The 18176-nt window shown below is 43.5% G+C and overlaps 1 protein-coding gene across 1 annotated transcript in view; it reads right to left on the minus strand.

Moving 5' to 3' along the window:
- Positions 1–4006: 4006 nt before the first annotated feature.
- Positions 4007–18176, minus strand: part of LOC147654432 (uncharacterized) — a 749593-nt gene continuing 735423 nt past the window's right edge. Inside the window, exon 2 of the mRNA XM_086884115.1 lies at positions 4007–6604. Within this exon, the coding sequence (XP_086740241.1) occupies positions 4056–5915 (1860 nt within the window). The 5' untranslated portion in view covers positions 5916–6604 and the 3' untranslated portion in view covers positions 4007–4055. The remainder of the gene's footprint in view (positions 6605–18176) is intronic.

Here is an 18176-nt window from a genome sequence, read left to right on the forward strand (position 1 = left end):
ATGGTGCTAAAAATATCTGCAGTCCAAATTGGCTCACTGGAGCCCAAAACATAGCATCATACAATGCTCTCCCCTTCCCACACCTAGCAAGACATCTATTCTGCTTGCTGTGGGTGCCCTTAGAGCAGCTGGCTCTGTCAGATGTGACTTTGTACTAGTTTGAAATCAAACCAGTGAGAGATCGCAAGTCAGAATTATAATTTAATAGGAAAATGATAAAAAGAATAAATGCAATAATATCAAAAACACTGACAGAGTCAGAATACAGCCTGGAACCCTGTTAGGGTGATGGTAGTCGTCCAGATGAGGTGGTCTTGTTGAAGCGTGATCCTCTGGAAGAAAGGGGGTCTGGTCTTCAGTTGAAAGTCCAGCAGTAGCTCCTGTCCTCTGGAAGTCCCGTAGGTAAGGGCTGTTGTGGTGTTCGAATTCTCAGCTTATATCCAGTATGGAATGCTTGGCTCCTCCCTCGGGGAGGAGCATCTCACAATGGGATGGTGAGTCATGAGATAAGGCCTTGATGAGCCATTAACAGAAAACAGTCCAGGAGGAAGTTATCTCTGAGTCATGCAGCAAGGCAGTGGTGGGCCCATTAACAGGGGACAATACAGGGGGAAGTTATCTATGAGTCATGGGGCAGGGCATTGATGGGCCCATTAACAGAAGGTAGCCCGGGGGGGGGGGGGGAGGCAGGGAGCACTGCCTCACCTGGTTTCAACAGTACATGAGGATGGTGATAGAATATACTGCAACCCAGGACATAATCCACCCCTTATTCTATTACCATCTACATAATTCCAAATCAGTACCTTCCTTAAACTCTACACACACACACACACATATATATATATATATACAATGGAACCTTACACACAGTTCTCACTTAAAATGAGGTCTCCTTGTGGCACACATCGGGTTTCCCCATCTTTCCGCATTACCCACCAAGTGCAACCAGGTCCTTGAGCGAAGACAATCCCACGGATAGGTTTGCTCTTGCCTGAGGTGGGATTAATCCAAACAGTCTTTCCTAACATACCTCTCATGTGTACCACAGGGACTTTATCTCCATCCACCGTGTGCAAGGGTTCAGACTGGGCAGGACCAGCTCGATTGATGGATCCTCTGGTGTTAACCATCCAGGTGGCCTTTGCTAAGTTCACTTCTCAATTTTTGAAGGTTCCTCCACCAAGTGCTTTTAGGGTAGTCTTGAGTAGTCCATTGCACCGTTCAACTTTCCCAGCAGCTGGTGCATGATAAGGGATATGATAGATCCATTCAATTCCATGTTCTCTGGCCCAAGTACTTACGAGGCTGTTCTTGAAATGCGTCCCGTTGTCTGACTCGATTCTCTCAGGGGTGCCATGTCTCTAAAGGACTTGCTTTTCCAGGCCCAAGATGGTGTTCCGGGCAGTAGCATGAGGCACAGGGTATGTCTCCAGCCATCCAGTGGTTGCTTCCACCATGGTCAACACGTAGCGCTTGCCTTGGCGGGTTTGGGGAAGGGTGATGTAGTCAATTTGCCAGGCTTCCCCATACCTGTACTTGGACTATCTTCCACCGTACCACAGAGGCTTTACCCGCTTGGCCTGTTTGATTGCAGCGCAGGTCTCGCAGTTGTGGATAACCTGTGAGATGCTGTCCATAGTAAGGTCCACCCCTCGCTCACGAGCTCATCGGTACGTTGCATCTCGTCCCTGATGACCAGAGGCATCATGGGCCCAACGAGCTAAAAATAATTCTCCCTTGTGCTGCTAGTCCAGATCCACCTGTGATATTTTCACCTTGGCAGCTCGATCCACCTGCTCATTGTTACGGTGCTCTTCATTAGCCCGACTTTTGGGTACATGAGCATCCACGTGTCGAACCTTCACGATCAGCTTCTCCACCCGAGCGGCGATGTCCTGCCAAATCTCAGCGGCCCAGATGGGTTTCTCTCTGCGCTGCCAGTTGGCTTTTCTCCATCGATCTAGCCATCTCCACAGAGCATTAGCTACCATCTAGGAGTCAGTGTAGAGATAGAGCCTCGGCCACTTCTCTCTTTCAGCAATATCTAAAGCCAGCTGGACAGCTTTAAGTTCTGCGACCTGACTCGATCCACCCTCTCCCTCGGTAGCTTGTGCAACTCGTCGTGTGGGGCTCCATACAGCAGCTTTCCATTTCCGGTTAGTGCTTACAATTCGGCAGGAACCATCGGTGAAGAGGGCATATCGTCTTTCACTCTCCGGTAGCTCATTATATGGTGGGGCTTCCTCAGCACGTGTCACTTGCTCCTCTTCTTCAGAAGATAATCCAAAAGTCTCACCTTCAGGCCAGTTTGTTATAATTTCCAGAATCCCAGGGCGGTTCAGGTTTCCAATACGGGCACGCTGTGTAATGAGGGCAATCCATTTGCTCCAAGTAGCATCGGTGGCATGATGCGTGGAAGGAATCTTTCCCTTGAACATCCACCCCAGCACCGGCAGTCGGGGTGCCAGAAGCAGCTGCGCTTCAGTACCAGTGACCTCTGAGGCAGCTTGGACTCCTTCATAGGCGGCCAAAATTTCCTTCTCTGTTGGGGTGTAGTTGGCCTCGGATCTTCTGTAGCTTCGGCTCCAGAATCCCAGTGGTCGACCCCGAGTCTCACCAGGCACCTTCTGCCAAAGGCTCCAGGACAGACCATTGTTCCCGGCTGCAGAGTAGAGCACGTTTTTCACTTCTGGCCCCGTTCTGACTGGACCAAGGGCTACCGCATGAGCGATTTCCTGCTTGATCTGGGCGAAAGCTTGTTGCTGTTCAGGGCCCCAATGGAAATTGTTCTTCTTGCGGGTAACCAGGTAGAGAGGGCTCACAATCTGGTTATATTCAGGAATGTGCATTCTCCAAAAGCCTATGGCACCTAGGAAAGCTTGTGTTTCCTTCTTGTTGGTCGGTGGAGACATCGCAGTGATCTTATTGATGACTTCAGTGGGAATCTGACGCCGTCTATCTTGCCACTTTACCCCCAGGAACTGGATCTCCCGGGCAGGTCCCTTGACTTTGCTCCTCTTGATGGCAAAACCAGCCTTCAGGAGAATCTGGATGATCTTCTGTCCCTTCTCAAATACTTCTGCTGCCGTGTTCCCCCACACAATGATGTCATCAATGTACTGCAGGTGTTCTGGAGCCTCACCCTTTTCTAGCACAGTCTGGATCAGTCCATGGCAGATAGTAGGACTGTGCTTCCACCCCTGGGGCAATCGGTTCCAGGTATACTGCACACCCCTCCAGGTGAAGGCAAACTGAGGCCTGCACTCTGCTGCCAGAGGAATGGAGAAAAACGCATTTGCAATATCAATGGTCGCGTACCACTTTGCTGCCTTGGATTCCAGCTCATACTGAAGCTCCAGCATGTCTGGTACGGCTGCACTCAGTGGTGGCGTGACTTCATTCAGTCCACGGTAATCCACCGTCAGTCTCCATTCTCCACTGGACTTACGCACTGGCCATATGGGGCTGTTAAAGGGTGAACGAGCCTTGCTGACCACCCCTTGGCTCTCCAGCTCACGAATCATCGTATGGATGGGGACCACAGAGTCTCTGTCGGTGCGGTATTGCCGACGGTGCACTGTTGCTCTGGCAATTGGTACCTGTTGTTCTTCAACTCTCAGTAGTCCCACAGCAGAAGGGTTGTCTGAGAGACCAGGCAAGGTACTCAGTTGTCTGATGCCTTCTGTCTCTAGAGCAGCTATCCCAAAAGCCCAGCGATAACCTTTTGGGTCTTTGAAGTACCCGTTCCTGAGGTAATCTATGCTGAGGATGCATGGGGCCTCTGGACCAGTCACGATGGGGTGTTTCTGCCACTCATTCCCAGTTAAACTCACTTCAGCTTCCAGTACCGTGAGCTCCTGGGATCCCCCTGTCACCCCAGAAATAGAAATGGGTTCCGCTCCCACATACCTTGATGGCATTAGAGTGCATTGAGCGCCGGTATCAACCAAAGCCGTATATCTTTGTGGGTCAGATGTGCCAGGCCATCGGATCCACACTGTCCAATAGATCTGGTTGTCCCTCTCCTCTACCTGGCTAGAGGCAGGGACCCTCTAATCCTGGTCATGGTGCACGTTGCTCTCCTCCGGTGAATATGCTCTTGATGTCCCTTCAAGAGGATCACTCATATCATCATTTCTATACCTTCTGATGTTCTGGCCACGAGAGACCGGAGCGGCGCTGGCTCTAGATGAGCTCCTTGTGGTAGTTGTCCTTCTTTTTAGTTCACGTACCCGGGCTGCTAAGGAGGAGGTGGGTTTTCCATCCCACTTCCTCATGTCTTCTCTATGCTCCTGGAGAAAAAACCAGAGGTTACCTCGTGGAGTGTATCCTTTCTCCCTGGCTGGGGAATGCCTACTCCTAATAGCAGAGACTCTTGTTGGTTCTGGGGAGACGTGGTAAATTTCTTCCTTAAGTTCCTTTTTTAGTTTCTGATGGCCCTCTTCAATCAAGCTCCGGACTTGCTCAGCCAGCCTTGTTTCCACAGATGAGACATGGGTGTGAAACGGGGCAGTGACAGTGTCCTCGTAGATTCTTAGTTTATTGGCCAGGACACCCACCCTGTCCTCACCTTCCCTCCATTGCAGTGTTGCCAGGTAACGGGAGTACATCTCTGGTCCAAGCCGTGCAAATCTCAGCCACATCTGTGACGTGCACTGGACACCATCTGGGCTCTTAGGAAATCTCTCATCTTCTGCAAAAATGATCTCCAGCACAGCCAACTCCCTCAGGCATCGGATACCCTGTTCCATTGTGCTCCATTTTCCCTGGTGCACCTGGAGGTCTTCTTTGCAGAGGTATCTGTCTCTTACACTTGTCAGCAGTCGCCTCCAGAGGCTGAGAGTTTCTTGGGTTCTCCCAATCCCCTGGTCAATGACCACATCCCGGGACAGCGATCCCAGTTGCCTGGCCTCACTTCCATCCAGGATGGTGTCGTTTGCTGCAGCGTCCCAGATGCGGAGCAGCCAGGTTAGGATGGACTCGTTCGTCTGGCGGGTGAATTCCCTCCGCAGGTCACGCAGCTCACCTAGGGATAGAGAGCGAGTGATAATCTCTGGTTCTGTCTCCTCCGCTGCGTGTGAAGGTCCTGCCTCACCCTCATCAGTCACTATGCGGACTGATTTGCTTTTTGATTTCTTTTTCTGAATGGGGGCAACTTCTACCGGTTTAGGCTGCTCTGGTTCGGTGACTGTTTGTGTGGAGGTGCTCATGGCCCTTTTGGTTCCTTTCTCCTCTGTGGTAGTCTGCGTAGACATGGACGCTGTTGTTTTGCTCTTGGTTCCTTTCTCCTCTGTGGCAGTCTGAGTGGACACGGATGCTGTTGCTTTGCTCTTGGTTTCTTTCTCCTCTGTGGCAGTCTGCGTAGACACGGACGCTGTGGCGTTGCTCTTGGTTCCTTTCTCCTCTGTGGCAGTCTGTGTGGTCATGGATGCTGTTGCTCTGCTCTTGGTTCTTTTCTCTTCCTCCTCAAGAAGACGCTGTACCACACCAAACAGTGCTTTGTTTCTAAGCATGGTGTACATGGTGCAGGCCATGCAGAGAAAACAAAACAGCAAGACTAGGCTGTCCTTGGCATCCAGAGAGAACTCAATATTTTTAAAAACTGCTGTGCCTGACCTGAAAGGCTGGAAGAAACCACTCTCCACTCTTCCCACCAAGGGCAGGGTGCGATTGTTGAGAAGGTTCCAGATGTAGCAGCCCAGACTAGGACAAGCAAACAAAATTGAGTATATATTCCGAATGGTATTCATTGCCTCACAGGTTATCATGCCATAAGCATAATAAACCAATAAAGCAATTCTCATACCATTCCCTGGTCTCAACAGGAGCAATACAACAGGCAAGTAGTTCTCCATGTGAGGGAAAATATAGAGAGCAAGATACAGTACCCATATAGACAAGCCAACCACCATGGTGGATAGGTTTCTGTTAATATGAAATTGCAATTCTGACTTTCTCTCAGGTTCGTGCCCCACGTTGGGCGCCAAAATATGTACTAGTTTGAAATCAAACCAGTGAGAGATCGCAAGTCAGAATTATAATTTAATAGGAAAATGATAAAAAGAATAAATGCAATAATATCAAAAACACTGACAGAGTCAGAATACAGCCTGGAACCCTGTTAGGGTGATGGTAGTCGTCCAGATGAGGTGGTCTTGTTGAAGCGTGATCCTCTGGAAGAAAGGGGGTCTGGTCTTCAGTTGAAAGTCCAGCAGTAGCTCCTGTCCTCTGGAAGTCTCGTAGGTAAGGGCTGCTGTGGTGTTCGAATTCTCAGCTTATATCCAGTATGGAATGCTTGGCTCCTCCCTCGGGGAGGAGCATCTCACAATGGGATGGTGAGTCATGAGATAAGGCCTTGATGAGCCATTAACAGAAAACAGTCCAGGAGGAAGTTATCTCTGAGTCATGCAGCAAGGCAGTGGTGGGCCCATTAACAGGGGACAATACAGGGGGAAGTTATCTATGAGTCATGGGGCAGGGCATTGATGGGCCCATTAACAGAAGGTAGCCCGGGGGGGGGGGGGGAGGCAGGGAGCACTGCCTCACCTGGTTTCAACAGTACATGAGGATGGTGATAGAATATACTGCAACCCAGGACAGACTTACACATTTATTTCAACAAGAATCCAAAATCAGACTGCCTGTGATTGAAAGGCTCCCCCAGCAGCAGCCATTGCAGTCCTTCAGAACTGATAAACAATCAGATCCCTTGCAAAGTGACAAGGAGATAAATTTTCACTTGGTCTGTGTGTCTGCTTTGACACTCAAAATCATTGCAAGTACAAAAAACATGTCAGAGATTAGCAGTGCTCATCAGACAAGCCTTAGTCACCACAGAAAGAGATACAGGTGTAACCATCTTCCCCTTGACATTTGATACCAAATGTTAAGGTCTGAGAGAGAAGTCCTGTCAGAAAAGGCAAATTTACATTGATACTTGGAAAAGGGGAGAGAGACACAGGAGTGTTAAAAGGCTGTAGACAAAATAAGCTTTCAAAATATCACAGAGTTGAGTAAAATGTCACAACTTATTTTGGTTTCTGTTTATACGAGAGTGAGTTTGGTACTAACTTAATTTCTGCTTCCTGTGCATTCCCCACCTTAAGCTCATCCCACTGAGAGTGGTCTCAGTTTTCTCAGAGGAAGCTGAAGAGCACAGAGGATTGACTAGAAGTGAGCCAGAAGATATTTCAGAGGAGAAAACACAGGAAAAACACACTCTTCTTTGCACAGAGAGTAGTAGAAAAAAGGAAAAAATCCTCCCTGCATGGGAGGCAGGTCCCAGAAAGTACAGCTGGAAAAAAAAATGGGAAAGGGGTGTCAATAACTATATAGACAATGCCAGAAATCCACCCAAGAGACTTGTGATTTTATAAAATCAATCATACACCTTATTTTCAGAATAAATTAAATATATATATAATTATATCTTCTTACCTTTGCCATACACAATTATCCAGGATATCATGAGCACAGCCCCATCTTTTCCAGCCCAGAGTCCACCCTCAGAACTTCTGCCCCAGGTAAACCTCTGTACTCTCTGTGGAATTGGCAATGCCACACCTGATATAACAATGACAAACATGCAAATAAAATCTGTTATGCATAAAAGAACTGCATCTTTCCTTACCTAAAAATTGGTGTCAAAAAGGTGACTGAAGCTGTAATCCTTATTTTATTTTTAGCCAAAATATTTTGGAGAAAACTTAAAGGAGAAAAATTAATATAAAGCCCTGTGTTTTAACAAAACTGGGGAACAGCTTGGAAGGAATACAAACTGGTTTCTCAGCCCAACCCAGATCAGAATCAACCCACAAAGCTCTAGGAGCTCACCACCTTGGCTTCTTATGCCAAATAAATATTCCCTTCTGCTGGGGGTATGGAGCTGAAGTCACTGGGCACAAGAAGAGGACACCACACCATGTGACCACTTAAGACACTTAGAGAAATGACTGCACAGAGGCACTGCCTGTTTCAGTCTCCACAGCCTCTCTGCACAATATTTTCTTCTCTTCTAACCAATGAAGCAGGAGGATTAAAAAGGCACCTCAAAAAGAACACAGTAACTCCCAGCAGTGGCTGCCATACCTCCAGTCCCACTCCCCCTAAGCATCCATCCTCCCTGAGGTCTACATTCACAAAAATGTAGTCCAGAGGTGATAAGGCCAGGCTGTTTGCATACACAGAGCTCTCAATTTAAGAAAATTAATAGATCTTCATTTTAGATAAAATAACTTTGCTGCCTGTGAATGCAGCTGTGGCTATGAACCCAGAACAGATGCTGGGAGAGCTGGGGCAGACCTGCATCTAACCCGAGACTAACACACATTTTCCCACACTGCTTTTTTCACCCAAATTCATTCAGTTCTGGTAACGGTGCTCAGAGTAGAAATCCCATGGGAAGCTATTTCCATTAGCTCAGAGAAATCCACAGCAAATCTAAAACAAATCCCTGACATGTTTCATGTGTCAGCCTTGCATTTAGCATGCACAGATGAACAGACAGAGTATGAAACTTATTGCACATGTCACAGTGTGGCAGCAATCAATTTCATTTGCATGCCCTAGAAGGAGAGGATACATCTTCATGAACGTGATTTTTGTCATGTAGAAATTTCTGCTGAGACACCACCATGCAACCTCCCAACTCCCTCTACAAGCAAGCCCCTGGACACACAGAGCTTACCTGCTACACTCACCCTACTGAAGTGGTCCATAGCAATTAGGAAAACATTCTTTATGTTTATGTCTTCTGCAGTGATAGCAGGCACTGCTTGAGTAGTTGACTTCCTATACTTTCAGAAATTTTCAGTGAGGACGTGACATTTGCCATGGTTTCTGAGTTTTGTGAGAGGTACAAGATTTCCATCTCCTTTCCAAATCCAGTCTCATTTTTCTTGTTGGTTCTTTTAAGCCGTGAGCCTCGATTTGTGATTCTGTTGGTGCCTGATAAGGCAGCTCCAATTCAGGCTCTTTCCTTCTTCCAGGTACTTCGTGGCAGATGCATAAATGATTTCCAGCATGCTGGAATGTGTTCTGTGTCGGGAGAGTGCAGACATTAACTGAGCTGACCTTTGTGCCAGGCCAATCCCCCTCCCTCCCTCCCCATTCTCCACTTGTTCATGCACTGTAAAAGCAGGGGCTGTCTTCTGCTGCAGATGTGCACAGAGCAGCCAGGATAACAGGCAACACAATGAAAACTATACTTTTTCTTTCACATGAGAGGACAGAAAATCTATTTCCTAACATAGATCTCGCAGCAAAGGCCTTATGCCAACAGAATATTCTCTATAAGCCTTGCTGTTTTCATAAAAATGGAAGATGAGAAAAGCATCCTCTCTTTAAAAAATAAGCAAGTGAAAGCATCAGGGGAGAGGGATATTTTGGAGAGCTGTTTGTTTTTATTTCTTCAATTTGAAGGTTTTTCCTTTTATCAAATACTGAGCTGTTCCATTGAAAGATAATCTAAAAATACTGATTGGCTCAAAATAATTCTCTTTTGGGATCAGGTTTTACCTCGCAGCTCTATGGGCAAAATTGAGCATAGAGAAAACAAAAGACTGAAATACACCATGCCTCAACAGAAGCTTATTGCAATAGATGTTCAATCTTTCCCAGAACCCAGGCAGCACCTCCTGGCCACACTAATTCCTAAGCTGGACTAAAAAAGCAAAAAGCCAGCAAAATTTCTTTGTAGTTGTTTCTCCTCCTCCTCAAGAGGGCACCTGTATCAAATTATCTGGCTAGCACAAATAAAGTATGACTCCCACCAATATGAATATATAGAACAACATGCTACCAGGATCTCTTTTTCAATGATGTGAAAAAAATCAATTCTAGTTACTTTAATTTGTACTTCAAGTACAAATTAAATTCTGATGTGAACATCAGGGAAAAAAAAAAAGAGAAATTCTGAACACAAAAGAAAAAAAAAATAAAAACCACTTACTACTACAACCTCCTCTTTCAGACTAGTGTTAAGAGGCAGGAGAGCTTCTTTCTTTACTTCAAAAATATAGATTTTTCTTTTTCCTAGAAAAACAAAGCTGTCTTTTATAAACATCTTTAGGTCCCAGACCAGCAGGTGGAACTTGGTACACTGCTGGGAGAAAGAAAAACAAGAGTGGTTTGCTTGGCCTCCATTTTTCAAATGAGTAGGTGGCTTGAGAGCTTCTGTGATTCAATAAGAAACTAGAAACCAAAATACTTTTACTTGGGGATTGATTTTTTTCCCCCTCTCACCTTAGCCATGGAAGGATTTCTGGTTTTTCCACATTGTTTGGTCCTTGTAAGCTGTGTGCTTGTGTCCTGTGTGCTTGTGTGAGTTAAATCAGTTATTTTGAGTATGCTGTGATCTTCTTGTTGGCAGGGGAGGACAGCAAATGGGATTGAAAATTACACCCAAGCATTTATATGCACTTTTCCATGTTGCATAGAAATTCCTCTGTAGGCTGTACTTGCAAGAAGTTAAATGTCTGGTTGGCTTCTGTGTTATTTTAACTATTATATCTATTTTTCATTTATCTTTCAGCTCTCTGTTGGTGTTCCAAAAGGCTCCGTATTGCTGGTGTCTGGTGTCAAACTTCCAGTTATGGGTCAGCTACCCAGGACCAGAAGATTTTGTTGGTTTTTACTAACTTGGCTTAGACTTTCCTGATGGCCCAGTGATTTTCAGACTCTTAGAAGACTCAGGAGACGGTTCAACTTCGGACTGCAGGAAACAAGCACAAGTTCAGTTGCTCCAGAGGCGCACAGAGCCCAGTGGTTCGTGGAAGGGGAATAATGGGAGCTGCCAGTTCACAGCCTCTGCAAGTCACTGAAGCAATCAAAACCCTTACCACCCACAAAAAGCAGTTCAGTGTCCCAGACATGCTTACTGAAAATGTAAACTCTCTGTGCAGGAAAATATTCGCTTCCAGAGGTGATTCCAAACTTCATTAAGTGAAGACATGAAAGGAGTTGGCTTGAGACCTCAGATGCAAGCAGCACGTTCACAAAGCATGCACAACTCTGAGAGCAAAGCAAGATGGTTTTCCTCTTCTCTTTCCACTTTCTCATATCTCATGCCTATGCCAAAGCAATCCCTTCTCCTGCAGAGCAAGCAGTGGACTTTGAAGTCCATTCAGCAGTGGGTCTGTCAGTGCAGTGCAATCCCAGTTATTCCTCCTCCTCAGAGAAGCCTATGGATTCATATTCACCAGCAAACAGCACTGGACATGCCTCTGAGGTTTTTCCCTCACAAACAGGGTAGTGAACAACTTTTTTATCTGGGAAAAGCCTCAAGAGGCTTGAAGGCAGCACTGTGAGCTGCACACACATTCTCAAGAGCATCAGAGCTGAGTAACACAGAAGACAATGTGCTTAGGGCTTAAAAGAGGGGTGAAAAATCTCCTATTTCAACCACCAAGAAAAACCAAATATCAAAATAGCAAAGTTTCTCTTGGTAAGTAGATCCAAATTTGGATCTGGCCCATCTGTTTTAAGGCAAGTGAGACCTCCTCAGACAGCCCAGCTTTGGTAAGTCCCTCAGGTTCAATACAACAATTAACAAATTTCATTACAAGATTCCATGGCAATCAGGACTAGGAAAAACACAGATTACAAGATCAGACAGTGTGCTCTCCACTGTTCTCCTGTATCCTACATATGTCCTGCTTTAGGAACCTACCTCCTCTTGAAACAGGAAGGGAAAAAAAACCCAAAAACATAGTTTGAGTTCTTGGGTATGTTTATATTAAATCAAAAGATTAATATTTAGCTATTGAAATCCCAATATTTGTATCCTACTTTGTTTAAAAAAGATTCATCATCATGGGAAAAATACATATCTAAACAACTCAATGAAGACAAAAGGCACCTTTTTAGCCTCCTGCTTTACCTCAGTTTCAGACTTACCTCTTGGTTTGCTTTTCTAGAGTATCACTTCATTATTACATATCTTATACATTGTCTTCTAGATATGACAAATGGGCTGTCAGGTTTACTTTCTTACATCAAGATAGAAAAATAAAATTAAAAAATTAACATCAAAACCCAAGAGTTCTGTATTGAATTAAAACAGGATACCAAATAGCGAAAAGATGCACCTCTTTTTTTAATCAATATAACCAAATTAATTATGTCAATCAAATAACAAGTATGCAAACCTTGAGAAATCAACACTGCACTAGCTAAATGAATGGAATATATAACTTAACAGTATTACAGTGGAACAACAGAGTAACACAGTCAAGTGATCAAGCCCTCTAACTGAAATAACAGATTATTGCCACTAAAGTAGCCCTAGGAGAGTTTAAGACAATGACAACATCCTTCAGTTTCAATTAGCTTACTTAATATAAATGCACTTAGAGTGTGCATCAGGTACTTTTTCCTTTTATTGCAGGAGGGTTCATGATCTATCAAAAGGACAGAGTGAGCTTCAAAAAAAAGTCTAACAGTTAAGTCATGCAACAGATTAAAATGCAACCATTATTATGAGAAAATCTGACTTGGTAAGAAGTTGTGGTTTAAGTTTAGGAAATCATTAAAGAGCTCTGCTGGGAATCTTTCATGTGCATAGACAAATGAAAACCAAGAGATAGCAGTGTAACTGCTCTGCAAGGCAAAAAAAGAAAAAAACAACCTAAAAAACCCACCCACATGAGAGCAGGATAAATTATTTACTGCTTACCTTCTTGGGATCTTGTCACTGGCTGTAAGGACTCAAACCCTGAATTTACTGCCACACACAGGAGTTTCATTCAGGCTTATGCTGGCTTCCCCAGGGACACAGATCTTTAAATTCTTCCTCTGCTGGATGATCTGCCAAGGAATCAACTTCTGTTGTCTCTGTGGATAACAGGATTTTTTGTTTTTCCTTCTCTGGTCTTTACATCTTGAAAGGGCATGTCCCACTCACTGCAGCTCTCAATCCAGTTCAGCATTGCAGGATCATTTAGGATCCATTTTTTAGGCCCAGATATAATCATGTCAGGATGAACAGGGTGATTTTCAAGGGAGACAGTAAACTAAGATGTAGGTGGGTATTTTCTAGAAAGTTTGTGTCACTTTCCAGTTAAATCAGGGGCACAAATTCTGCCGTAACCAAAACCAGTTTTACTCTTAAAATCAAACCAACCTTATTTCCAGGTATGCATTTTATTGAGATTTATCCTGTCCTTAATACTTAGGCATGGTTTCCTGGTAGGATCTGTTGCTTATTTGGAGGGAATTTTGAAAGAATTAATATAAGTTCATACAAATTCTACTGGCTTTTACACTATATTAAAATAATTTAATTTTATACTATTTTTTAAATTTATTAATCTTGGGTTCAAATAGGGTCTAGATTTATATCCCTCCCAAAGCTTATAATAATGGTTTTCAATAGTTACACAGGAAAAGGGCTGCATTCTGCATTTCTTCAAGGCCAAACATAGCAGTAGCCATTTCCTTTTTGTGATAACAGATAACAAGCCTTTCAAAGCCACAAAGTGACAAGAACTAATAAAGACCAGGCATTATCCACCCTCACGTTTCTATTAAAAGTTCTATAAGCATCACAAAAGCCTCATCAGAGCAGAACACAATAGCTCTCCCAACACAAAAGCCAATATACAGTGGCCAAGAAGATGGAAACCTACAGGAAGTTTGTATTTCTCTTTGCCTTCAAGGCTACCTTCAGATTTTTCCATTATGTTCACTGATCACAGATAGAAAGGTAAATGAATGCTAGTCCAATTTAAATCCTTCTTGCTGCAAGAGTGAATGCACCCAATGAGAAATTTGATGCAGAAGTTAGGTCCTAATCAGCTGAGGCTAAAGCACCCAAGCACTCCAAATATCAGTTCAGCCTGATCTTAGGGTAATGGAATTTCAGAATAGAGTTTTTACTGGCAAAGTGAAATTAAACACTGACTACTACAGAGAGGTTAATGCAGAAATTAGGGGCATTTCCTTGAAGGATTATAGACTTGGGGATGGGAGTGGGATGAGATGGGACACAAGGAGCAGGAAGAAGAATGGAAGAAGAATTGAAGGGAAGAGAAAGCGAAATCAACACCTTAGGCCTGGATACTTCCTGTCTCACTGAGCTGCATTTCTGGAGGAAGAGTATATGCTTTCCCTGGTAATTGTATGAGCACCTTTTCACCATATTCCTTGAGCAAAATAGTGAATTAGACATAGTGGTTATTATTTATACATTTCAAAAGCTTAAAAGTAAGGGAACACAGTCTAGTGTCAAATTCAGAAATCTATCTCCAAAGGGCAAGAAATGCATGTGTATCAGAGAGGTAAATAACTTACCCTTCTTTCATAGGTTAAGGGAAAAAAAGCATTTTTTAAGGGTACATACTGTGGTAAAAAAAAAAGTGCCAAAAAGAGGACCTCATTGTTACTTCAGTAATAAATTCTGCACCTAAAAGCCCAAATTCAGGATCATTCAGAACATGAAAGAGGAGAGTATTGTTCAGAGTTTATATTCTCCAGTAAAAAGGGCACTAGGGAAGACAATTCAATATTTAAAGCACAAAGAGCAAAGCCTGGGACAAGAGGAATGCCACTGTAGTTCCTTACTGACAGGTCCAGGGGATAGAAAACCTTTTTTTGCTGCAAACACAGGGACAGCAAATGATTTTTTTTCCTCTCCTACTTTTTAGGGAGATATAAGCCCAAAATGCTCAAAGGAGGGGTATTCTCCCCCTCCTTGAGGATCCTGCAAACCAAGAGAATTGCAACATTTGCTTCCCCTCTTTTTTTTTTCTCTGATTCTCTTTACCGTGTTGGAAGCATGTGGTCACCAGAAGAGAAAGAATTCATTATCACTTGGCTTTGTACAGGATGACTGATGAATATTCATTTGGTAGCTCAGATGGACTTTGCTTCATGATTAAGGAGGACTTCAGTGAACCAAATACTTCTATTACCAAATCACATGGTGCTTTATACAACACTTGCCAGACTAAAGTGAAAAAACCATCACTGGCAAAAGAAGGGGCAAAGGGAAAGGGCTGCAGTGATTTTGAAAGGCTTAAATACAGGAACAAATAATGCTTCCAAATATTTGACAATGAATTTTCATTAATTACTTTGTTATGAATCCAAGAAAAGGATAGTACTGCCAGGAGAGAAGTGAGCCTGTCTACAGTAAGCCAAGAGTAAACAAGTCTACAAGTCTATAGTAAGGAATAGGTGAACAAGCACTGTTTGGAAATCCTAATTGTATCCATTTTTAAGGGATGTACATGCTCCTAGGCAAGAAGGTGAGTCACCATCATAAAGAAGGAACATTTTTTACAAAAGAATAGCCACATAAACCTTTTGTTAACAGAACAATGCTGGCAGTGTTACAGATCATTTGGGCACAACTGTATTTTCAGATCCAAACATATGAAGTATATTCATTCAATTTTAGGGCTAGACTTCTTATAAAATTGTGTTAATAACAAAAGGCACCTTTTAATTGATTGAACTTTGTAAATTTACAGTCATATTAAAGACATTAAAGATATGCTTTAGCTATGAATTAACTAAAGTCAGAGATCCCAGCAAGTACCAAAATTAAGAACAAAGGTGCTTCCCTCCATTCACCCAACACACTGAGGAAACAATGTGAACACTTATAACTACTAGAAAATGCTTATTTCTGATAATTTTTTGGTAACACAGGTGACTTTCACTGAAATTTGTCTAACCAAACATCAGGAAAGCTTTGTCAAAAAGAATTATGGGAAATACTTTGCAAATGTCCCACAGAATAAAGCCATGACACGAGAAACAAAGGTTCATGTGTTACTACAACCAGGCTACAGTTGGAAAGGGACATAATTTGGAGAAAGGAAACCCCCTAAGTCGAGTCCCTGTGCTAATAGAACCACACCACCTAAGTCACTGTTGCCAGCCCCTGCAATATAGGAATATTGTAAATGAAGACTTTTTTTTTTTCAGATTTTACCACTTTACACAGTGTTAAAAAGTAAGCTATCTTCTCTTTTTATTTTTTTAGTTATGTTCCTCATTTTTGTAGCTGTATGAATATGCTTGAGAACACTCCTGCAAAAGGCTCAAGAGCCAGAAAAGGAGACATTATAAGCTGCCTCTACTTATCAATTCTCAAATAATTTTCATTCTACTGGTAGAAGGATAGGAGAATCTGTGAATTTCTGCACTTCATTAACATTTTGCATTCATGTAGAACCTTTTTGGAAAAATCCTGTCAGGACCCAAAATTACCTCACCTGACTATAACAGTGGCACTACAATGAGAAAATAAATCCTGATTCAGGTGCTGTTTCCTTGTATGCTGACCTGAGATCCTTGTAGAGCTCCCATCTGCACTGTGCTTGGCTGATGAGGCACTCTGATGTTCTTCATCACCCAGTCTGTCTGACTTGTGTGAAAGGTTGAAAGCAGAGGTCAGGGCAGGTTTGACTTGTCTGGTTCTTACAACATCAGGGCTTGCTTACTTCACTTGGTAGGTTTGAAGTTGTACCAAAAGGAGCAACTCCAAGCCACAACAGCTTGCAAATCCACTTAGAATAAGTGGATTACAATAAGGCTTTTACAACATCAGTGACTGTCATGTTGCAACACATTTGGGTTATGATCATTTCTATTACCTTCCCTTTGAATTAAACAGAGCAGACAGCTGGGAAAAACACAGGTATTACTTCTAATAATCCAATTCCCCAGCAAGTCAATGAAAGAAATAAGTAGTTTTAAAGCTTTTTAAAACTGAATTAGATTTTTTAACAAGAAGTTCACACGGTCAGTTCAGTATTTACCTTGGTATTCTGAGATCTCAAATTTAGAGGCTTCCACCTGCATTACAATCACCATCATGTCAGCCCATGTCTGTAACTATATCCTGAACATGTTCATGGATAAGACATGCCTTTGTGACAGACTGACCCCAATCAACAGCCAAACACCCACCCTGACTCCCTCCCAGTCCTTTGACAAAATAAAAGAAAGGCTAGACTTGTGCACTGAGATAAGGATACTGGGAAAGGGAAAGGAAAGCTGCACATGCAAGTAAAGAAAAATGGGAGTTCATTCCCTGGTTCTCATCAACAGGCAGATCTCTAGCTACCTTTGTGGGAAGCTACACCTCAACATGCACACAGCTGCTTGGGAAGACCACCATAACCACAAACAACTGCCCTTCCTCCTCCTTTTACCAAGCTTTTAATGCTGAGCAATTAATTAAATGGTGTGGAATATGGAACATCCCTTTGGTCAATTCAAGTCAGCTGTCACCACTCTGTCCCCTCCCTGTAGTCTGAGAGGAGTGAAGGGGAGAAAAGCCACGAGAGAAAGGAAATACTATTCCACAGCAGCCAAAAAAGTGGTGTAGCATCAACACTTAGCCACAGATGCAAAACACAGCAAGACAAAGACTGCAGGGAGAAAGTTAACTCCATCCCAGCCAGCCACAGTACAATCTCAATCCCTTATTCCACACCACCCATATCATGTGTGATCTGTCCCACTCATACATTGCTTCATTTCTATACCCTACACAAACCTTTTCCTTCCATCTATTTATCTTTTCTAAAATTGCTTCTTACCAACACTTACAACTTATGCTACATACCTAAACTATCTTTACATCCAACAGTCAGGTTTATACATTTTCTATAACCATTATACCTTGTCCCTTGACATATATACAGATATTATTTTCCCATTCCATGCCTTCCCCAGATTTCTGTAAGAACAGCTGATTACTTTGGTCCTATCTGTCAAGGGGATCACTCAGGACAGCACCACATTGGATTGTTAAGCAACAGGACCACTTGGGGTGGGTCAGCACTGCACTCACGTGGTTCCTGGTGGAGCTCATTCTCTGTTGGTTCAGATGATTCCTGCTGTATTCTTTCCTATATCATGCAAGTCAAATAATGGATTCTTTTCCTCCAGGGATAAATCTCCTTGAGGTACACAGCAGATTTCCACTTTCTCCTGCACCGAGTGCACCTGGATCCCTGAGCAAAGTCAATCCCACAAATGCACTTTCCTTTTCCCAAACCCACACTGCTTTCCCCAGTGCACCTACAGTGTAGCCAGTTTGCCATGCCTCACCACATTGACATCACAGACACCTCCCTCCATCCGCTCCAGGGAGATTTTACCTACTTGGGTCACTCGATTGCAGGGCATGTTTCACATGTGTAACGGCCTCAACCATT

This window comes from Cyanistes caeruleus, chromosome 3 (assembly GCF_971803275.1).
Source record: "Cyanistes caeruleus chromosome 3, bCyaCae1.hap1.1, whole genome shotgun sequence".
Classification (NCBI taxonomy): Eukaryota; Metazoa; Chordata; class Aves; order Passeriformes; family Paridae; genus Cyanistes; species Cyanistes caeruleus.